The 24,547-nt window shown below is 37.8% G+C and overlaps 1 protein-coding gene across 2 annotated transcripts in view; it reads right to left on the bottom strand.

Annotated features, from left to right (window-relative positions):
• The window catches only part of Crb (cell polarity complex component crumbs), a 55,140-nt gene that overhangs the window by 13,259 nt on the left and 17,334 nt on the right, over positions 1–24,547 (bottom strand). Inside the window, exons 2-8 of one of the 2 annotated variants that reach the window (XM_076305535.1) lie at positions 7,912–8,282; positions 7,174–7,354; positions 5,890–6,057; positions 3,963–4,290; positions 2,599–3,059; positions 1,326–1,507; positions 1,050–1,203 (exon numbers count right to left, since the gene is read on the bottom strand). In XM_076305535.1, coding sequence (XP_076161650.1) covers positions 1,050–1,203; positions 1,326–1,507; positions 2,599–3,059; positions 3,963–4,290; positions 5,890–6,057; positions 7,174–7,354; positions 7,912–8,282 — 1,845 coding nt within the window. The remainder of the gene's footprint in view (positions 1–1,049; positions 1,204–1,325; positions 1,508–2,598; positions 3,060–3,962; positions 4,291–5,889; positions 6,058–7,173; positions 7,355–7,911; positions 8,283–24,547) is intronic. The other variant, XM_076305536.1, reaches the window with a different exon arrangement.

Here is a 24,547-nt window from a genome sequence, read left to right as displayed (position 1 = left end):
TGCAAAATGAAAGTTGTTTAAAAATGACCGTACAACGTAATGAGGAAAAGTGGTGCGAATGTGGTCGTGTTTGGAGTCGTTTTTATCGGGACAGTCTCGCCGAGCCGTTGATAACGCTTTCGCGAAGATAAGATTTATTAATTTGCATTAGCGTCGTCGTAACAGCGCGCAGCGTCGCTTTGAAGCTCGACGCACGCTTATTGTTGCACTTGTTCTTAGTATGTCTTTAATACTTTGCGCGTGGTTTGGGGTCTACGCCCGGAATACGTTTTATTGAGGTGTTACCGTAACAATTCTTAACGAGGGCATCGAATATCGCTTTTGAATCGATTATAGAGAGTGGAACGGGTTGACGACCAATTAGCGGTAATCGATCAGACGCACACATGTACATATTTAACCGTTGATGTATATACACCCAACCCTCGTATAACACGGTTTCTATGTATATATATATATAACACAGTGCAAAAATGGCGACAATCCCTGCACAACACGATTTCCATATAACACGGCTTAATGAACTTGAACAACCCTCTGTGTAGGTTCCGCTAGAGAGATACACGACTTTGACAGTTTCAAAAAATCGAATTTTTGTCAAATTTCCATCTCAATTCTATTTTACGAACGCAAACAAATTTTCTATTCCAGAAATTTCTATCCTCTCCCGGAGTAGCGGTCGATTATCAATATCCTGATAGAAGAGGTTTCGAAAATACCGAATAAATCTATAATTTTGTAATACTTTTGGTTAAAAAGAATTGAACAACAAAGCTAACAGTTACGACACCGTCCTCCAAGAAGATCTAAACTTTTCACGTAGGAATCGACTGTGAACAAAAATTTCCAAACATAACCCGTATTTAGCTACCTCAGGATCTATGTACCCGCGCGACACGATTTCGGTGCAACACGGATCGAGTGAACCGCGTTGTAAGCGGGGCGAGTGCATATACACGGTATACATAGTAAAACGAGTATAGCGTAGAGATCGGCAGGCAAAGCTCGGTGCGTAATAGCGTATAAGAAACGCGGAACGTGTGATTTACCAGTGTATCCCGGAAGACATTGACAGTAGTAGCTATTTAGTTGATCGATGCAGATGCCGCCGTTGCGGCATGGATCGCTGGAGCATTCGTCGACATCGGTTGAGCACTCGGGGCCTGTCCATCCTGGCTCGCAGGTGCAATAATAGCCGCCGGGCTGTACGGGGCGAGAGGTAACAAACAAAGCAAGAGGCCACATAGAGAGAATACATTCGACGCGACACGCTCGATTGATCGGCTGGACGTGCATGCAAAGCCGTGTGCGAAGGTCTCACTCACATAGTCGTGGCAAGCGGAAGCTTGTTTACAGGGCAGATCGCGACAGGTGATCGGATCCTTGCATTGAGGTCCCGTCCAGAATCTCGGGCATTGACACATGATACCGAAACGCGTCTCGAGACAACTGCCCCCGTTGTAACAGGCGGAACACCAATCCGAGGCGGATGACTGGCATGTCGCTCCTGATGAACGGACACGCGACACATAACGTCAGACAACACAGATACAACACCCAACGACGGATATACGATGACACGGAAGAACATTTTCGGTTAGGGAACGACAGACCCCGGAACGAACGTTACTGGTCGAGAAACTCTCAGGGCCAGAGAAGCCTGCGCTCTTGCGCGCTCACGGTTAGGACAGAGGGCACCGAATGTTATGCCTCTGACGATTCTCGGTTCTTTTTTTTGTCTCTTTTCAACGCAGAGGACAACACCCTCCAAAGACACCAATCACCTCTCTGTTGGCCTCTCTCGACAAGACGGTAGTAGTTTGAGATTCTTATTCATCTTCTGCGTTGCTTGGAGGTCACTGGGAATCGTTAGCGGAATAATATCCGTGACACGTACAACCAACGCCAGTCGTTCTTTTCTTTTTCAAAGAGATTCTCCAAAGACACCGTCAACATCTTGGGGGAATTTTACTGGTTAAAACCCCCACGGTTCATCTCCTCGTAATCGAAAAAGAGGCTACTGGGAATCATCGACATAGCATCCGTGATCTCGCCTTTGTTTTTGGTTTTTTGACACGGAAATCTTCCAAAGGCACTACTGATTTCCTGGGAGAGCACGGGTAGTTTCAGTAAGTAAAAATCCTACCTGTGCTTCCGCAAGATTGGTGTCTTTGGAAGATTTTACAAAAACAAGAGCGTGTGGTATCCAGTGTTATAGCATAGGCGATTCCCAGTGATCGTACCTCCCTAGCGCGTGGAAGTGGATCACCAACGTAGTTTCGGTAGGTAAAAATCCTACATTACTTTGAGCCTCTCCAATAGATCGATAGTGTCTTTGGAAGATCTCCGTGTTGAGAAAAGAAGCGAGAAGCATTGTCCACGTGTTTCTTGTGCCGTTTCCCGAGGTCTGCTTCGAAGCACAAGTTTCTCGGGTCTCGTTCGGACTTCCCAGTGGACCGCGAGAGTCGTTCCAAAACCGTTCTTCTCGATCGTAAGGATTTGCGTTAGTTTCAAGCGAACGGTGGATCAGTGAACATTGAACACGGTGTTTCGAAACGAACGAGAAACGCGATCTAACGCGCTCGGCTCCTCGCTTACCTTTCCATTCCGGTGGGCAAGTACAGTTATACCCATCCTTGTTACTGGTGCACGTGCCCCCATTGTCGCAGGGATTGCTGGCGCAGTAATTGATCGTGCAATTCGGCGGATTGCCCATGAAACCCGGTTTACAGACGCACTGTGGCCCGTGCGAGTCTTCGAGGCAGATGCTGTTGGGTGGACACGCCGCGTTCTCGCACAGGCTCTTCAGATCGCAATGACGACCAGTGTAGCCGGGTGGACAGGTGCAATGGTAGGAACCCACATCGTCCACGCAATCGCCACCGTGCATACACGGTCTTGAGAGACACTCGTTCAAGTTCAGCTCGCAGTTCTGACCGTCGAAACCGCTCGGACAGTGACAGATGTAACCGCCGTAATTGTCGTAGCACACGCCATTGTTCAGACAGGGATTCGCCTGACACTCGTCGATGTCTATGTCGCAGTTCACGCCCTCGTATCTGCAATGGAAATGATGCGGTTAAGCCTTAGCGTACGGCGATGATTTTCGTGCGAGAAGTTTAAATATACTGCGGTGTTTCAGAACTCGGGGTCGTACGTACGATACGTCCACGATTCTAAGGCAGAGCGCTTGTGTTTCGATTCTAGTTGACAGTGTACCGGTTCCCCCACCATCGCGCGCATCGTTGCTATTGGCCGAGGGCCAACGAGGGTAGTGAGAAGATCGACGGCGCACGATGGTGGGGGAAGTGATAGGGTCGACGTTTGCCTTCTTGTCGGGGACGGACAGTATATTCTCGCGCAAATTTATCCGTAACAGACAATAGCGAAGGGAATATAGATTGCATAGGTGTGTATGGGGTTTCGGAAGTTAAATAATTAGTCTATACAATGTATGAACTGTTCCGGTGTGGAGCTTGTGCGCGAAAGATTATCAAGTAAAAACAAAGGGTTTATAAATTTCATATTACTCGGGGAAGAATATTTTCATTAGAAACGTTTCCATTGATTTAGAGGTCCTTGCTAAAGATAGGCAAAATTTCTAGCTAGTCGAAAACTGAACAACTTTTAAACTCGTTGAATGAAAAGTAATCCACAGAATTATCCAACGAGAATTATCTAATTTTTCAATTAAATTAGAACAGTTGCAATCTCTAAAGAAGGTACCGTAAAATCTCACCAACCGGATGAACCTTCACCCGTTTACATTTCGAGTAGAATTTTGCCCATCTTCGGCAACAAGGTGGATCCTCTCGAGATTGAAAAAGAATCGGAATTAGTGTAATAACGGGAGCAGACGAGTCTCGACGAGATGGGATTTAAATTTAAAATCACTCGCTAATGTTACGGAGAACGTTGGTTAATAAGATATCGGTAAATATTAATAAACGTGGCGAACCTACCCTGTTCTATCGCATATACAGGTATAATTATTAATACCGTCGATGCACACTCCGCCGTGCCTGCAAGGATTCGAGGAGCACTCGTTGAAATTGGTCTCGCAATTCTTCCCCGTCCATCCAGGTAAGCATTCGCACTTGTATTCGCTGTCGGTGAGGGCCAGACAGACACCATCGTTTTTACATGGACTTTGCTCGCAAAGTCGCACGCCGAGTTGCGATTCGCAGAATGTTCCGGTAAATCCAGGTTTGCACGCGCAACTGAAATCTCCTTTCTGGTCTTCGCTGCACGTACCGCCATTTCGACACGGGTTGTTCAGACACGGCGAACCTGACAAATTCGTTATTACGATGTTTTAGAACGTTTGGGCGGCACGAAGACGCGACGAGAAATTAGTGAAAGAGTGTCGTAAAAAAATCGAATGATAGTTTTGTGCAAAAAAAAAAAAACCACGTGACGCCAGTGGCACCCCAACATCCAGACACCTATTTTATTGCCAGTTGAAAGAGAGCCATGGGTGAGGAAATGCAAGAACGGGATAGGTACACCGAGCCGATGTTTAAAAAGCGTACGATGGATGGATTAACGAAACATGGATGACGAGAGAGAGAATAATAATAATAACGATGAGAAAAAAAAAAAGAAATTATTTGTGCGAGATTAAACGATGCACCGTTTCAAATGCGTCCGATTCCCATAGATTTCGATTGTGTACGTTTCAATGCGATCGACCACACGAACGGAATGCCGAGTAAAGACATTCGCAAACGTTCGAAAGGTCGACCGCATAATTATCCATGCAATATCTAGTCTTAATTGCGGTCTAAAGTCATTTTATAACAGCTACAAGCGTTTTTTTTTTTTTTCCTTAGAATTGTGCATGCTGATAGAATAGAAAGAGGAGAGGAAATGTCGTACAAGAAACATCCGTGAAGATCGAAAAGAGAATTCATGGCCGAGCTGTTCTTTATAGACAATTGTTGCTGCTTGTCGTTTAACGCTCACCGGTTCGCTACGCGGTTTCGTACGCGAGGTCGATGTCGTCTCGTTAAGCGAAAGGAAAAATATCGAGTAAACAAGGTGGGCTTAATTTTGATACGTGCGAACCGATTGGAATATAATTGAAACGGGTCGAAGAATATTTTACAACGCGTCCATTGTCGCTCAGGAGTCTTTCGGAGCACTCTTCGATTATCAGAGAAATATACACGGACACACTGCGTAGAGAAATATGTTAAACACTTTGGTACGTTACAAGACTATTGCGCATCGAGAAATTTCTTAAATTAAATATTTCACTTCTCTAAATTACACTTAAACGCTCGATTACAAAGACAATGTAACAAAATATTCGCGTCCCTTCAATGCTTTTTTCTATCAAAAACGCATCATTTTGTTACGGTATAAGATTACAAATTGCACATGGTGAAATTTCTCGAATAAAAAAATGTCATTTTTCCTGAATTGCACTTAAATGCTCGATTATAAAGATAATATTCGCGTTCTTTTCGTGCTTCTTTGCGTCAAAGATCCATCATTTTGGTACTGTACACGATTACAAATTCGTGGTGAAATTTCTCAAATGAAAGATCTCAGTTCTCGAAAAAGTATCTTAAATATTCGATTGTAAAGGTAAATATTTTCCGTGAAGGTATTTCCTTCTGTAGAAAAGGGATTTTGTTTGTTCGAAAAATCGTATGGACAAAACTTTCGAGCGACAGTGTCCCTATTTGATAATTTCGTTTCTCGAAAACAATGTACAGGTATACGTCCTTTATTCTTCCTTTCATTTTGCGTCGATTTGCAACTACTTGCGGCACAAAGATCAAAGTTCAACGAATTGTAACGCACACGTCGTTTCAAGGCCATGAATCAACTATTCTGTTCTCCCATTTGTGCAAAAACCCCGTATTCGACATCGAGGTCTACCATTGTCAATTTGACAGTTGTTGCCGGAATATCGGGCGTAACAGTGGCACTCATAACGATCCTGCCGTGACACGCATTTGCCATGCATCATGCATGGCTCGTGGTGGCAGAAATCCATGGTGGTAATTGCGCTTGATCCTATACCACCTCCGAGTCCGCTCGTACCACCTGGAAGTTTCGTAAAAATATCTGGCATGCAATCTACTACTTATGTAAGTGGTACACACGATTGCACACGTGTGACTGCGAATCTACAGAGGAACGAAGTAAAAAAAAAAAAAAATATGCGTGTGATTCTTCACTCCGAAAATGTGCAGTGACTCAAATTCTCGAACGGATTTTACAAGCGGCTACGATACAAAGAGAATTATACCGTAATAATCTTATCAATTTTGGAAGTATTACTCTTACTCAACACTACTGAGAGGCACGGCTATCTAGCGGCATTTTGTGAAACATTCGACGGTTTCGATTAATTCTCGCTTAACCTGCTTTCATTGATCGTGATGCGTTTGATTGTAATTTTACTCGTTACCACGTTGGTTAACTACGGGTATCCACAACTGTCGATATCGATCGTTCAATGTCAAGTTCTTTGTACACGTTTGTTGGTTGCAAGTATGTGTATATCAATTATCACCTTGTACTACTATTATTGTTATACGTATTAACAATTGGTCGAACAGTCTCTGTACATTTTAGTAGAATTTATTGAACGTTGTGCAATTTTTATTCATAGAATTTATTTAACGTTAGGCGATACGTAAGTAAGATTTACGTTATCTTGTACGAAAAGGTAACAAATATTAGTGGAACGTTCAAGAATGATTTTGTTCGTTATCGATCGAACCGAACGACAACGCATAGCGCGAGAAATACGAAATGAAAAATGTTTCCGTACGCTTGAGTTTTGTTGACAATCTTTCTCTTATTAATTCCTTCTTTCCGGTTCTTCTTTCGCTTTAATAATTTCCTACCTCCTCGTTTGTATAGACTATTTTTCTTTTGCAACGACTGCTCGAATGATGTATATTTTATAATCGTCTTTTCATTTTACTCCATTCTACCAAATTGGTACAATTTTATTTCACCGAATTTCGTACAATGTTTCATTACACACGATCAATTGAAAACAATATACGCATACTTTAGCGGCGTTTATATCGTTCGTACTACACAAGATTGAAATATTTAAAGTACAACGAAGAGTATTCGCCCATTTTGGTTTCTTTTTTTTTGTATTTTAGAATGCTACGTTAAGATTTTCACTAGAAAAATACTTACATCCTTTATTATCTGCAGGACAGGGACCAAAGGCAGCTCCATTATTGATGGTACCGTTAAAAAGGAAACCAGGGCCTTGCAGGATGCATCCCTTGAATCCTTCTCCCACAATGAGAGAGTCATTCATATCGTAGTCAGGAAGAGTAAGAATCGCAGCGTTATATGTTGCATTAGCAATTACCTAAACAGAAAATTACGAAATCAATATCGTGGACAAAAGGATCCTTACGAATCATAAACGACCAATTATTTTTCCACTTAATATTATTACTTTTGCAAGTGTGTGTAACACGTCGAACGCAAAAGAAAGCAATAGTCGTAACTGAAATATTTGTATCTGTAAATTTATCTCTGTAACAATTTAAGCGAAAGAACGATAAAAAGAAACTACATATTGTATATTCTTTATCACCGAAATCGATAAATTGTATTTATCGATCACTGTGTGTCGTTGAATAATTTCAACGATAAGATTACCTATAAGTGGGTATTACCGTATCACGGTAAAGATCTATGGATCGTGCATGTCTTTCGATATAATCGTTCCATACATTAGTTCGTTCTCTCTATATAATTTTCATCGATTGTTACATATGCTGTTACTCGTTGAATTTCTCATAATTCCAAATGTAATTCTGATTCTAATGTACATTATATTTCTTATAATACTGTATAATAATATACAGGGTTTAATAATGAAAAAAAATGTCTTTCGATAGTGACGAGAATTATGATTACCTGTGTATGACCTGCTGCGTTCAAAGTGAGATTCCCGAGTCTAAAAAACAGATTCACGTTATGCCAGGCATTGTTCAGTAACCTGGCGTTCAGCCTCGCTTTGTAACGTTGCTGATCGACAATGGCAACGAAGAGGAGTCCGTCCGGGGTCACTTCGAGACTGACCGAATCATCGTTGTATTTCTGCATGAAAAGTCGACCACCATCGCAGGTACGAAAGCTCAGCCCGCTATGCCTATGCACCGAGACGAAGGAGCTCAATTTTAGAAAAGACGAACCGTTGAAGTAAGCTTCCCGTGGATGTTCATCGTAGTTTTTGTGCCGAATGTCTTGCTGCGCTTCGTCCGTGACCACTAATAAGCTAGTCAGTACTGAAATAGAATTTTAAAAGAGTTTTAGCACACCTTGGGACGTATATATTACTATTGCATGCACTCAAATTGCATACCAAGTAAATTACGATGAAATTTCGCTTCGCGCGAAATTAAAACTTTCCTCGCGAAAACGAGAATATATATATATATATATGTATATATGTATCTCCGCAAGACGCAAACTTGGACCGATTAAATATCTAATTTTTTTCACGTACCGATAACCAAAATTTCCGTGACACGTTCTTTAAATAAATAAATTTCGAACGAGCGTATTTGTCGCGTATGACGTTCGATCGGGAAAAATCGGAAAGAATAATGTTTCCGTATCTTGTTTATCGTACGTTCGTTGTTAATGTTTTTGTGGAAAATTAACGACGAAGGTAAGACAAATAAGAGGACACGCTCAATTAGTTCTTTGCTTCGTTCTCTTGTCACCAGTTTCGGTCCAGATAATGCACGAAAGCGTTTCGTTCCAATTGATTACGATTAATGTATACACATCGAAAAACGTGTAGATAAAATATGATAACACATATATCTTAGTAATCTTACGAGTATACATACTTTTGCACGTGCATACACGTTGAGTATCGTTAAGTTGGATAGATATTGATCGGACGAGCAACTAATTATCCGAGTAAGTGTTTGTACTTACTCAATGTGCAATTAACGTATTTGTGACGAACGAGATTTTATACTGTCTTCGATATTCGTCCATCTAGGTGCATGAAAATATTTATACGTTCTTATATAAATATAGTATACTTGTATCATTCTTATTTTATTTGTGAACAGGGGATAAAACGACTGAAAGAAAGGTGGGCATGTTAGAAATATAACAACATTCGTGACTTTTAAGCCGGCTGATGAAGTCCACTGCATCCACAGCAGGATCGATGGTGACTAATAAATAATGCATGAGATGCATCTGCACGCCCGCGTAAGACTGTGGTCAGAAGCGACTGCCGTTTAAGGTGCACATCGCGGTCATACATTGGTGAAAACCTGATGAAATCGTGCGGTTTAATTCAACTATATCAATTCTCCGTAACCAAAATTGCCGCGTATTCCCTAACGTGAAATAATTAGTAGGAAAAAGCGATCGCGATTCTTTAAATCGGGAAACAAGAGAGAAAACTTTCCATGAAATGTTAAGAATATTTCATAAAAATTAATACGTAAGATTTTTAATCGATTACGGAATACGAATGAAAAGAATACACATACGAAAGGTATTTATGATATCACGATAACGGTAGATACTATATTTCACGATCAATAAGATATTACCGATGACAAGAAGCAATCATTTAACGGAGAATGTCAAAAGAAAATCTCTTTCGTAATTACAAGCTTTTCCATTTCCATCAAGTTGGAGTTTGTGCTTACGTAAGTGATTCTATAAATATTTCATTTAACAGTGTTTTCTCTTTTCAAGTTTCAAAGTAAATTTTCACGTTTCTACTATTATGTTTTATTAATCGATTTAATACAATCTTGCGAGAATACATTTGTCCATTATATAAATATTATTTCTGCGCAATTATCGACGAAACGGTTCATTTTTAACGACTTCTGGCAATTGTACATTGTGCGTGAATATATTTACAAATTTTTACGCTTTTATTTCCAGACGGAATATTCGAAAGGAAAATAAAGGTTTTGTATATACCGACACGCGTATACGTGGAATACAAGAGTCGACATTATAATTCGATAGAGTCAACGTCGCGTGTCTGGTCTTGTTTGTTACGTTCCGAAATAATTCAAGACGTCTACCCTCCGAGGGTGCCGAGCTCGTGAAAAAAGTAGCCGCAACGAACAGACCTTGTTGAATATTCGCGAGTTTTCGACTAAAACTAAATTATGAATCTAAGAAAGGAAAGAGTGGAACGTTCACTCACGTTCAGATGAAAGCATGATTTGCAAAGAACATAAAGACGACGGTCCCTAAAAAATCGAAAAGGAGGCAGTAAGTGACTCAGAGGTACTTGAACCACGAGAGAACGTAACTGATAACAAAGTTGAACTTGATTCAACTTGTCGAGAGTGATACGTATATAAATGAATGAAGTAAACTTTTACAGAGAACTTAATTTTACATACAACGACGTTCTCTATGACTGCACATAAAAGATTGTGTGGAAGCATTTAATACGTGAATACAATTATTCGTTATTGAATTTAATACCCACAGCTAATTCAAACAGAACATTTACTCTAAAATGAAACTGAAACTGGACACGATATTATTATATATATTATAAAATAAGAGGTTAAAATTGAGTAATGTTTTGCATAATTTTCATTTCTTTTTATTTTCTTACAAGGACACAATATTCGTAACGAAAGGTTCTTGTGTTGGTGTTAATGTAAAATATCATTCTTATACTTCTATTTGATTTCTATTTCAAGATTTACGGGTGTAATAATTCATACGTAACGTGTCCTACGATATTTCATTGTCATAGAACAATCCAAGCAACAAGAATTCAACAACTACGGACGAAAGGACGTAAGAAATGGTTAAATCACGACAGAATTATCCTTGCCTGGGGTCTATCTAAGGAAACGGCGGTAAGGTATCCTTAATTAAGATACATATCGTGCTGTCTTCTAGAGTTTTTTCACGATGCTCTCGCATGAGCGCACGCGACACGTTCGAGGATAACGTACGGCAGGAACTCACAAGTTTGTGTGTCTGGCATATAAAATACCCGCTTAGAAGGCAACAAAACTCCAGGTGTAATAGAGCTCGAAATATACCGTAACACGAGTGATTGCAACAAATTATGGAAAAATAATACCGAATTCGGTGTATGCTTACGTCACAGTTTCTCATTCTTCTCATCGAAACAGCGATCGGAACATTTTTCGAAACAACGATAAAACACGTCGAGTCGATACAAATATTTATCGTGAAGCATATATTTAACACAAGGTGAACTTAAAGCACAAAAATATGTACGGTAAAATAATTATCTAACCTTTGTTTGATACAATAGTAGCGTATCATCAGTTTGGGGTAACTCATTGTAAAAAATTAAATCAAATTCCTAATATCGGTATCTCAAGATAATTTTTATTTGAATAATGCGAAACTACCTGTTACGTGCCCGTTAACTCTTATTACATATTCATCGGTGAATATAAAGTTAACGTATTCAAATGTATGCGTACGAGTTTTAAAAATAAAAACAGCATTTCTAAGACAAGCATCAGCACCTTTCGCAATTATGACGTTGGATAGATTGTTTCGTACGTGTATTTATTATTCTTGTACAGTATTCTACGAGAAGTAACACCGAAAGGTAACGTTGAAACGAATGATTATTCTTCGAAAGAAGTATTGCCGCGATTAAATCGGAATTGTACAAAGAGAAACGGTTTGTGGAAGGTTGTGTTGGGACAACGTAAAGTGCAACCGGAAGTTACTACCCCCTTCTCCTTTGAGTCGTCGGGACGCAACGACGAATATGGTGACGTGTCTGTGATTTTGCTGGCTCGGTTCAACGATGAGTCGATAGAAAGACATCCTGTTTCGTAGCTGACTCTACAGGCATTGAAGTCTCCACTGAGCGCGGAAGAGCGGAGAAAAGCGTTTTCTTAAAAGTTCACCGTGTATTTGTCACGTTCTGGAAACCGATTGACTCAGAATATCGAACGTAACAGAGCGAGTAACTCTGTTTCAAGAATGGAGGGAAACGGAACAAAGATGATGGCTGAACGTTACTAAATTTTCTTTTAAATAAAACAATGAGAATAATCGTAATAACTCTGGTGAGAATCGAAGTAAATAGAGCGAAGATGGCCGATGAATATTACTAAATTTTCTTTTAAATAAAACAATGAGAATAATCGAAATAATTCTGGCGAGAATCGAAGTAAATGGAACAAAGATGATGGCTGAACCTTACTAAATTTTCTTTTAAATAAAACAACGAGAATAATTGAAATAATTCTGGCGAGAATCGAAGTAAATGGAACAAAGATGATGGCTGAACCTTACTAAATTTTCTTTTAAATAAAACAATGAGAATAATCGAAATAATTCTGGCGAGAATCAAAGTAAACGGAGCGAAGATGACCGATGAATGGTACTAAATTTTGTTCCACAAACGAAAGAATAAAAATAAAGAAACTCCGGCGAGAATCGAAGTAAACGGAGCGAAGATAACCGATGAACGGTACTAAATTTTGTTCCATAAAATCGAAACTTTGTGTTGGATCTATTCGAATCGGATAGGATCGCAATTGCAAGGTATGCTCTATTGTATTTCAATTCCAAGCAGTAGTCTGAGATTTATAGCGTACGAAGAAAAAAATCTTCATTCGAACAATCACGGTCGCTTCTTACGAGCGATAGTTCGAACAGTTAGGATTCTATTCGAAGAAAAAGAATTGTTTACGCGGTAAAAGTAAACGTTTCGATCCTTTTCGCGAATCTTCCACGTTGCATCACGAGGTTCACCGATTGAACAGATGTCGCATTACGCTTCGGCAGATAATACGAAGAACGATGATTCACAGACAGACAGATAACGAGGAAGAGAGAGACAGTAAATTGATAAACACATTTACACAAGTTTGCAAACGTGTCGCTACTAACAAACAGCAAGATTCCGCGCAAGGTCTAAACACTCGAAGGCATGCAACCTTCTCCTTGAATTTCAAATTTTGAATTTCGGAGACATTGCGAGAATGTTGACGATGTTTTTTTAGTTGGAAAATCATCAAGACCTTGAGCATTGCGGAGAAACGTATCCTTCGTGTCCCGTAATTCCTCTCAACGATTCAAATTACGCAGCAGAACGTTATCGCGTTTCCAAAATTAAGAAAATTGTTCGAACGCTTCGTTTCTAACGTACCACCGTGTGCAACCATTCTCGAATCATCGATTCGTTGATTTATCGCGGCTGTCTTCGGTGTTTAAGAAATACTCCGTTCAGCTGGATAACTCGTGACTCAGCGAGACCTAATTGACTCGAGTCACAAATTTTTAATGTCACGTGTTTGTTCGATTAATTCACCTCTGATTTGTACAAGAGATTAACGAAACAGAGAAGAAAAATGTGAGTCTACATCGCACATTAGAAAGGAGTTTACTGTTAGAAAGTATAACGAAGGAATTCCTCTGGAAGAACAGAGTTCTTGTTAACAAGAAGCATCCACTGCACGGTAGTTGTCAGGGATAACTTGCGAAAGCATGGCGTACATTATAGACCAAGATGAAAAGGAAACAATAACGGCGAAATCGTAATTCATTGAAGACAATGTCTTTCATTCTTGAAAGAATTTACAACAAGATAGTGTCGTATTCGTGGACGAATTATTTAGATAATTTCATTACGGAAATAATTACAAATTAACCGATACATCACAATCGATGGGAACAAAGTACTTAATTCTTGAAAGAGTTTGCAGCAATGATACATTCAAGGACGAATTATTTAAATAATTTCTTTATAGGAATAATTACAAACTAACCGGTACATCACAGTCGATGGGAACAAAGTACTTAATTCTTGAAAGAGTTTGCAGCAATGTGATACATTGAAGGACGAATTATTTAAATAATTTCTTTATAGGAATAATTGTAATTTAGTCGACACTTCTAAGTTGATCGGAATAAAATGTTTTTCCTGTCAATGAAATATAGTTTAAATTCGTGATTCTTAATTTTTTATTCGAGCCTCCTATTTCAACAATTACTATACTTTTAGTGGTAAGGGGAAAATGAAATAAGCAGCGCTTCGTGTGAATACAGTACAATTCCAGTTCCTTTTTCAAATTATACATCCCAATTAAAGACGTAGACTATAATTTTTGTAGAAACATTTTCTCACTCCCCTAATTGTTTTATAATTTACCTGGTTAATAGGTACCGAGGAAAAGCGATTGTTCTTGTTTTCTCACAAACATTAATTTATATATATATCGTGTTTTCTGTAGTATTTCTTTTAAACGAAACGATGCACTTGTTGTGTCTGGGTCGAATAACACATTTTCAATACTAATTTATTAGATGTTAGACGTAAGAACTATTTACGCATCTCGATCTCCTTAAAACTTTGTATCTTAATTGCAAATTGCTAAATATTACGCGTCTTGCAAACAAACTGTGTGTAATTTAGTAATTACATAACTCTACAATTACTGCTTGTAATGATTACTGTAGTAGGTATTCTTACGTCTTTAAGCATCATGGTCTTATCGGGATAATTTCAATCCTATTAACTCAAGCAATCGCATTTAATCATAATAGTTTAATCTTTTCTTTTGTAGACTTCTCGGATAGTGTAATTTTTAGATTAAATATTCTTATTTGGTTTCACGAGTTTCATTGTTTGCGTTGAAATATCATTCCCTCCCTTTATTTTCATTCGTTGCAAGAAGAATCCATTTCTTTAACAGTGCATTGAACTCGTTGAATACTTTTTCACAATTCTGTTTAATATTATCAAAGATCGAGTAAAAAGTCGAACAATAAATCGCTAACAGTACAATATAAGTGTACAAAATATATAATAAGTAATATACAAAAGTGTTTTAGCTAGAACACATCACACAAACTGTAATTAATTGTTCATTAATAATTTGGATAGTTTCAAACTATTTTTTCAAAGTTTTCAAGGTTACTCGTGTTCTTGTTTAGACGACCTAGATATTTATTTTTCTGTTTGCGAGAAAGCAAGATCTTAAAATTATATCAAATTTCAAAATTTCAAAACGAGCACGAAATTTATTTTCTTCGAAAGAACTTTGTAAACATATTTACAAACGCCCGACAGAAAGGATAAATATGTACATTCGGATGTTAATTTATTTTTTCTGTTTTCATGGTTAATAAATCCGTAAAATAACGACGCTCAATGACATATTGTAATGCTCTCCCCGTTGAAAATAAATATTTAATAGGTGTCATTTTTAACTTTACATTTTAGAGTCCAAGGCTGTTTTAAGGTTACATTATTATACGTGACTGAATAGATAATTATGTCATCTACAATATACCGAAGAAACAAATGTTTACTTCTGTATTAAAAAAAAAAAGGTAACCTCGAAGTCTCCGAATAACATTTTTCATTTTAACATTAAAATCACGCGCGATCTATTCTTTGTAACGTTCCAACTAAGGAACATCGAGAGGCTCGTTTTAAAAGGGACACCCTGTATATTCAGGAATATGTTACGATGTTGCGTTAAGCGATTATAAAATCGGTAGAAACTGATTAAATAAACTGATACATTCTGGACACGAGGTCAGTCTCGGGAAGAAGAGTTTCTTTGCACGGTGAGTGCACCCTGATATTCACCTATGAGTTCAATTATGACTCAACTTGGCTTCGTGAGTCCGACGAGTGCTGCCACGCCTTTGCTAGCCGGGTATAACTTTTCTTTGTTGCACCGCGAGAAGCTGTTCACTCGAGATACTGTGTATTATACGTATGTGTGCACAGTGCTTGTAAAGTGGTAGATGCAACGATAGTAGCTAATGCAAGAAGAATAGTTTAAGTAATGGCTAACAGCGAAGTAAAAAACACAAGATGCACAAGACATCGATGAGTTATTTTCCTCGGTTTTTCGATAAGTTTTTCCAACGCTGTTCCAATTATTTAAAATCATCAGAGTCGATAGAATTAATGCTTACAAAACGTTAACGTCAAATTGTCGAATACTTGCTCTCTCTTGGTTCTCATGGTGGTGAATTCTCAATGGGAGATTGTAATGTTCCTTCCGTGAAAGTAAGTACTTAATAAATATTCAATAATTGTCATATCGAACCTTATGCGCTGCAACTCAAAGATCAGTGATGTATTTGACTTTTCGACATATTTTCTAGTTACTTATTTCATTTACGGATCTTCTTTTTCTTTTTACTCATTTCCATAAATTGATCAAATAATTGCACGTTACACATTTATAAATAATGAAAAGCAACGAAAAAACGCACGAGACTCGCGAAAGAATGTTCGAGGTAGGATATTTTGTGCTTGTAAATTTTGATTATTTTGTCGAGCAAATTTTCAAATCGTTAAAAGTAATTATTATCTGTCATTCGGTGCGTCCAAGATTCGGCAACGAGTTATTATTGTCGTTACGGTTGCGTAACGATGTTATTAATTATATTAGAAGGCACGACGCGTTATCGAGAATTCTAAGAAACATGGTTTATCGCCAGGCACACTCGATCCCATTGCAATGCATACGGTAGTCGCGTGTGCTGTTTGATTAACAAACCAATGCCTTATCTGGCCTTACGTTTTCGCCCGACGTCTTCCTCATACTTCATACTCCCCCTTGCGCTCAGAAAGTTTCGGTAATTGTTTGTAACGCGACGGTACAAACAACAATCGTACGGTCTTGTTTGTAGAAGTGAACACACACATTTACTCAACACGATAATTATATCCAAGACAACGTTTCGTTGAATTTATTCAACCCCTTTGCTGCACGATTTTTTATTCTTACAGATATTATACAAATATTCAAAAAATAAATAAAACACACCGTTTACTTTCGTACAACTTCTCGTATTTTATTTCGTTCACTGTTAGAACGTTTGTAAAGAATATCTTCCAATAAATAAACTCTTAAATAAACCTCCGTAAATCGATCTTTTCGTAGTTTTCGGTGCAAACGATTCACCTTAGAATTACGTAATCGCGACGATTTTTCGCAACGATCGATGGGTGAAAAAGAAAAAATAAACTTTACAATATCTTAAGTAATCTCTCGTGCATCGAGTGTCCATAGAAAACGTCGTGCGTGTAGTTATCATCGAGAAACGAGTTATAGCCATGATGACTCATGTACTAAGTTTTGCAATAGATGCAAAGAACGCTTGTAACGTGTTTCAACCAGTTGTAGTCTCAATAATGTAATCCTTGAATTCCCACGTGCCAGTGGACCGAAAAGCACTCCCTACGGTAGTGAGATACGATGTGTCTACTATATAGGCCAGAGGTGGTGAACTTATTTGTCCCCGTGTGCATAAAATTGATAAAACGGAAGAAAATTAATCGCGTGCAACGCGTTGGGTGAAAATTGATCGAAACTACCGTTTCATATTTAATTTGATAATATTTCAATTATTATTACCTTCTACTGTACATTTCATTTCACAAGCATAACGAAGTAACTTCCTAGACAAATAATCCCATACTTGTTCAAACACTCTACACGCTTTTACGTCTTTCTATTTCTTTACATTTTCTAAGAAAGCAATATTTTTTTTCATAAAACACACTACGTTTAATTTACAGTTAACGAAACTAATCGTTCGCTGCAAGGGGTACTATAACGACACACGGTGTTACTTCGCACATTACGATAGTCTTCGACCAAATGAATCATTCTTTCGAGAAGTTGGTACTTCCGTTAGGAAATATTTTTAATTTCCATTCATTCTCGAAACTGGTTCACGTTTTTCGAAGTACGAACGTGAAATGAATTTTATTTCGAATTGTTTCGTGCCTTAAGTTCGGCACCCCTAGTTTGGTTCGTAAACTGGTAAATTGTTTTACTTTGGGAATGTCTAGAAGAGTGACCAAACTAGGAGCATGCTCGAGTTTACTTAACCTCGTGGCTCACTTACCACTTACAAAATGCGGAACGTCCGTTCGCGGAAGAAAACATCGTCGATTTGCGAAGCGCGTTATGTGCGTAATAGTAAACGTAGAGAAACTCGTGCATGTTCGTAACTGCGTGAAAATAACGCGGTTCTCGTGTTTACGGGCCTAGAATTACCCGTATAAGAATGAAACAGAAACGCTACGGTCAGATTTCCTTCGCATAATTGACATTCCATTCGGTTCTTCGTAGAAAGTTATTCATTCTATCGTTTATTCTTAATTGCACCATTTTTCCGAGTTTCGAAATATGTATTACCAATAGGGGGAAATTTGATCGATCCATGGTCCGATAGAGAACGCGTAAGTTCAGAATTCTTGCTACACTTTCATTACATTTCTGTCGGTTGTTTTCAGACACGTTTCAAGAAACTGTAATTAAGTGGGAATAATAAATTTCGTAGTTGAAATTAGAAAATTTTTATCGTCTTGGATCTCACGTACAGTTGCAAGAAATGACTATTGTTACGATTAAATTCATTAGTACTGAAAGCGATAAATATCGAATTAATTAACATCGAAGAATTGATACGTGTATTATTATATCGTAGATATATTATACGGAGTACCTCGGTCGAAGTGGAACATTTACCTGAGTGTAATGTGTCTTTTTCTATTAAAAAATATCAATGAGTTTGAAAAAACTCTTCTTTCATGATACTCCTTTCTCAAAACTATTCAAATTCTGTCATAAACGTATTTCGTGTCATTAAAAATAGAGGAGATATTCAGGTGGCCTCCTTCGGCCGAGACGAGTTGCATATTGTTTGTCGACAGCTATTTTCTCGTTACTGCGTTAATTAAAACCTCGTATATATTACGTATACGACACCACTTTTTAAAATGATTTTTGCTTTCGAAATCACTTGTATTTTAACGAAAGCAGATGTCACATACACGCAACACTCCATCAGTATCACGAATAAAAACGTGTCCACGTTCCTGATAATTTTAGGTGGTACAAATAAAATTCCCCCTTTACAAAAATAATGAACATCACACATCCGTATAACTAAAAAAAAAAAACTATTTCTGCAGTTTAGATTCGATATTGAATATCACGTACTACCATTTATTTTAGAATATGATTAGAGAGGAAATTAATGTATCCTGTACAAGTAGATTTTTTATACCAATTGACGATCAAACATCTATTTCTATTTCGGGTATTGCGAGATTCAATAAATTAACTTCTTCGATACTTTTTAATTTCAAGTGTGTAGAATCCGGTATGGTATTTCTTAAACATTCTTAAAATGCGATCCGCTTCGTTTACTGACTAGGTCAATAAGAATATCGACTCTTTTATGTAACACCAATTTCTGTGGTAGTTCTTCCATAATTTTTGCTCGAAACATTTCCCTTACAAAGTTACTTATCGTATATCAAAACATTGCTCCTACGTGTACCAAATATTTGTAAAAATTCTTTTCTGATTTAAAACCTATTCGTTTCGATAATATCCAATAATTGTGAAGTAGATTCAACTCTTCGAGCAAGATGTCATCCGTTTCTAACAGTTCCCAAGTTCCTTTCAACTGTTGGCAAAAAGTGGTACATCCATGAAAATATCTCTTACAGTTATCCATCAATTATTTCGGTCCGTTTCTCCCGTAACATCTCCGTAATAAGAACCAAAACCTCTTTTAGTACCACGGGTGTTAAATAAATACGATCGTATAAAATTCGATCGCACTTAAGTCCTAATTAATAGCGATTTCTGTCCTGTCTTTATAACTGTACAGTTAATTCTTAAATCTCACAAACGTGGCTAAGATCCATCGTAGCAAATTCATTCTTCGCGGTTAAATAAATAACGCGTCTCGCTGGATTGAACTTTGCAAAATGCAAACATTTGTTACCGTTTATTTGCACCGTGATTCTTGATATTTTCCAAGACCGTAGCAATTGTTCTATCTTCGCTCAGCCGTGTCCACGGTTTCATACGTATCTCGGTACGGTCGCGACCATTTACGCCCACTTCCCGGTGTATGTGGACTGTGTGTGTTCTCCGCGATCGTTGCCTGGGGCTCGAGTCTTGGCACCGTGGAATTTCAATTCACCGGAATTTTAGGACTACCGACTGACCAACTGAAGGTGCTATTGTGGTTTAGAATTAAAAAAAAAAAAGAAAGAAAAAAAGTAATTTTTCTTTTTTTATTTCATTCTCTCAATGTGCACGACTCTACGCGTATTAATTTACGTTTTACACGTACGAACACGCGTGTACGAAACCATTTGCTCCGATTCGTGAAAATTCGTAAAGGTTTCAATATACATTCCTGCTAGGTGTGAAATTTGATGGGAGAAACTTTAAACGCGTTTTTCTCAAAATGTTACTTCTTAAATCGACTCTCACGATACCTCAAGCTCTAATCGATGATTCACTTTATATTTGGAGAGAATCTTCAGTAGATATACTTTTATAGCTGTAACTGTAGATTCTTAAGAATATCGAGTTCTACTATTCCTTTTTTAACGCGTTAAACAGAAAACAAAGCTAAAAATATAAATTCAGAATTGAAAGTTTCGCCATTTTGTTATTCATCGAGATATTCACTGCTTCCTAGTTCCTGCTGTAACTATATCCTTCCTAACGAAGATACTTTCTCACCCTCTGTCTCTTATTAGCGGATCGGCTGGAATTATGGAAGCTAATAGAGCATGTTTTTTTAGAAGAGCCATTAGACAAGGAGCTATAACTCCGTTAATTTTTAATATTTCTCGATGAAAAAAATACCGTGTGTACTTATAATATGGATGAACGTGTCCGGAAAATCTAGCTACGAAACAGCTTACCTATCGTTAACAAAAAAAAAAATCACAAAAGGAACCGAACGACAACAGTACCCTTTATACCTGCTCGTCCATTTTCCATAAACGATGCGAAAACTCGAAATGGCGCGGACAATGGAACGCGTCGAATGGCTCGTAGACGTGCATTTTTCAGGTCGTGACGCGATTATATGATTGTTTACGTGTAAACAAAATTGAAAGGTGCGCGGTGGCTGAGAAGATCGCCACGATGGAAATCGGTGTCCGTTCGTTCTGCCGACTGAACGCGAATGGTTCCCACGGCTCGCTGATCCTCGCCTTTAGGCTCTTTCGCAGGCAAAATCATCCATCGTGCAAGAAACGTTCCCCCTGAATCGCAACGAATTTTCGTTCGCTGTTCCCTCGTTGTTCACCTTCCTCTCTCCTTCGTGATCGTTGAATTAATAACTCGCTGATTAATCGCGAACTGGTAGTCGAGGGACTGGCGTGGAACCAGGGGACGCCATTTTACATCGGGAGCTCGCGATCTCTTTAATGGATATTATCCATCTACGGAATATTTATTTCAAAAAATTTATTTCTCGTTCGCGTGGATGTTTACGTATAGATGTAACCAACAACGTAGCTAGGTTCACGTAGATGTCGCCAGGGGTATATATATTTTTGTTAATTTTAATTTCTTTTTTATTCGGTTATCGAAAGAAGGGGAATAATTTTTATTACGTTTATTCGTAACTTTCGAAAGAACTGTGCATTTAAGGATTGATCTTGAGGTGTTTTTCTGGACGAGTATAAATGTAAAATTGTTCGAAGCAAAAACGGAAAAAGAGTTTCTAATTTTATAACACGATGAGATGACTAATGGAATATCAGTGCATTTGGTCTGTCTACTGTAATAAGTTTAATTATAGAAAAATAATATATGAGGGTATACGTCAAGAGTATGTCTAAATTCCATTAATTTTAATCAATAAGTTACTCGAGAAATTTAAGTAAACAAAATTTAGCAAAGATATCTAATTTTTAAACTAATTCAAACGGTTATTAGCAACGGTGCATTATTGGTTGTATTTAAGTTTAAGTACTAACGTTTCTCAGGGCCAATAAAATAAATCGATAATGTTTCACGAATACGATGTGCTTAAATAGACTTTATCTTCGTTTCATTTATAAATGATTAGTCTTTTGCAGCTGTTTGCGAGATAAAAATCGAATATTCAGTTCCAACTGTAACTGTAACTGGTTATCCAGACGAAATTACATCATCCAAGATCGCAACTATGTTTCAATTCGCGGCACATGCCGATGTACAATAGTGGATTGTGTCCAAACAAGATACTATTTGACGAGCACATTGGAGCAGACGTGGTTATTCAACAACAATTTTCCATATTTTAATAGGATCCTTGTTTCCACGTCGAATAAAGCCTTTGGAGTATTATCTTTTGATAAATATGCAAAAAATCGTAGCTGGTAACTTAAAAGGTTGCACAATGCTACACAAGCATTAAATGTCGACGTTGCTACCAACGATCGAATGTTAACTGTATCTTTCTCGATCTTCGACAGAGCCATTTTCGTTTTGCCTAATGTTGCACGGTAATCGATTTTAAAAATAAAAGCAGACACAATTATAAAAGACACACGTACGATTTCTCTGCTATAATCTCATTCGTCTTGAAATTTACGGTAGTTTTACTAACCAAGAAATTGTACATTACAAGGAGTGAAATACTGAAGATCGTGTAATTTTGTAATATATATAGGTATAAAATTACAAAAGGTATACTATTAGGTATACTATATAGGTATACTAGGTATACTATTATTATACACGAAATTCACATCAGAGTCATCATTCGACGTGGAATTAATTAATTACTTCCTGCCCAAGGTCGTTTGAAGTTCGTATTGTTACAGCTCGTTTCAACCGATACTCTTTATCGATCACTCGACGATTCATTAATGTTTAACAACCGATTAGAGAAAAAATATTGTCCCTTTTTACATCAAGTTTATGGCTAATTTCAAGCTTATTTTCGTAAATATAAATAATTTTATCGAAATTGATTTATCGCGATTATTCCAAGAATTGAATCGATATTTCGATTTCGTTCAGGTGTATTGATGATATTCGGCACCGGACGTTGATAACGAGATCGATATTAGCATGGTAGGGTCCTTAACCTTTAAGTAGGCGCGTGGAGTTCTGGTATACCTTCGCTAGGGTGAATTATGTACCGTGCGATATAGGTTGACCATTTCCATGAGCCGTTACGTACCTTTTTCAATTATATCGGAGATCAATCTTCAATTTTTTCCCAGTGAATAAATACAAATGAATTCTCACGATAACGATTCAATTTTTTATGTACAGACTCTCGGACGCAGTCAATATAACTTCTCGAATATTTCGTCAATTACTGTAACAAACAGAACGACACTCGCGTATCAAATATCGAAGGAATCGACCATTGAATTACTCCGAAAACTCTCCTCGTTCGGGGTAAACTTCAAGGCTACGTGATACAAGTAAAAGAAACAATAGAAGCTTTTTAACCTCTAGGGTCTGCGTTAAGTCTGGGTCAATCCCTAAGGTTTTTTAACCTCCAAGGTCTGGGTTAGCTCCGGGTTCACTTCTAAGAATAAAAAGGAAACCTGTATTGTTTCTTTCAGCGGTGTGGATATTGCTGAAAATAATAAAAAAAGAACTCCACCGTAGCCAAGACAAAGAAGATCGAATTTTTGTTCAATTTCCATGGGGACTTGCGGTTGTATCGTATTCGATATTATGTTACCGATACGATGTGAAATATGAAAGGGATATTTCTTCGATAATTTTACTTATCCACGTTTTCCTCAAGGTTTATTTCATTTACCTCGTATATGAAAAAATATATATTAGTGTTCGAACGGGGGATGCACGCGTTGCGTGTATACACGTATATTAAATAATAGGAATTATCGAAAAATCATGAATGGACTCGTGGAGCACTATAACATCGAATCAAAAAGTTAAGAACTAATCTCACTAGGGTATCGGAATTAGCGAAAGCGGGCTACTTATAGCTCACGAAGGATGTATATATACAAGGTGGATGAAAAATCGTAGTACAACCAGCTAAGCTTCTACATTAAAGAGTAAGGAAAAAATATGGTACACAATTTTTTACGTGTATACATGTAAATGAAAAAAGATCTAATTATTATCAACGAGATTTAGTGGAAATTGTCGCACGTATTTTTCATTCTACAGGAAACTAATATACTGTAAAATAAAAGAGATTATTTTCCCTTGTAAATACTTCAATTGGTTCATTATTTTCTTACGTCTTTGCCTCACAATATATTCAAGGCTTATAACTACACGGAGGATATATATTAACGAAAAAAAGTTTTCCAATCTGTGGAAATGACTTAGAAGTTACTCGGTGTTGTCAGTATAACAAATACACTGTAAAATATAAAAGAATATTCTCCCTTGTAAGTACTCCAACTGATCCATTATATTCTTACGTCCTTGCACCGCAATATACTCAAGGCTTATAAGCACACGGAGGATGTATATTAATGAAAAAAAGTTTTCCAATCTGTGGAAGTTACTTAGAAGTTACCTAGTCGGTACAGCTAATAATACTGTAAACTATGAGAGATTTTGTTCCGTTTAAAATATAAACACAACTTCTTATATTTCCATTAGTTCTTTCTAAGACTTCAGAACCACTTTACCAAGTGTCCCGTGACTTTTAACCGGGGTTGCATGCACTTGCATCCAATATGCATGTCGCACGACGTCGACACATAGTCGGAAATAGCCGTTTCGCGTCGGCGCCCACCCCTGAGAAGAGTCGC

Source organism: Ptiloglossa arizonensis, chromosome 2 (genome assembly GCF_051014685.1).
Source record: "Ptiloglossa arizonensis isolate GNS036 chromosome 2, iyPtiAriz1_principal, whole genome shotgun sequence".
NCBI lineage: Eukaryota > Metazoa > Arthropoda > Insecta > Hymenoptera > Colletidae > Ptiloglossa > Ptiloglossa arizonensis.
The sequence above is the reverse complement of the archived record's forward strand: the minus strand, read 5'-3'. Positions and strand labels throughout refer to the sequence as shown.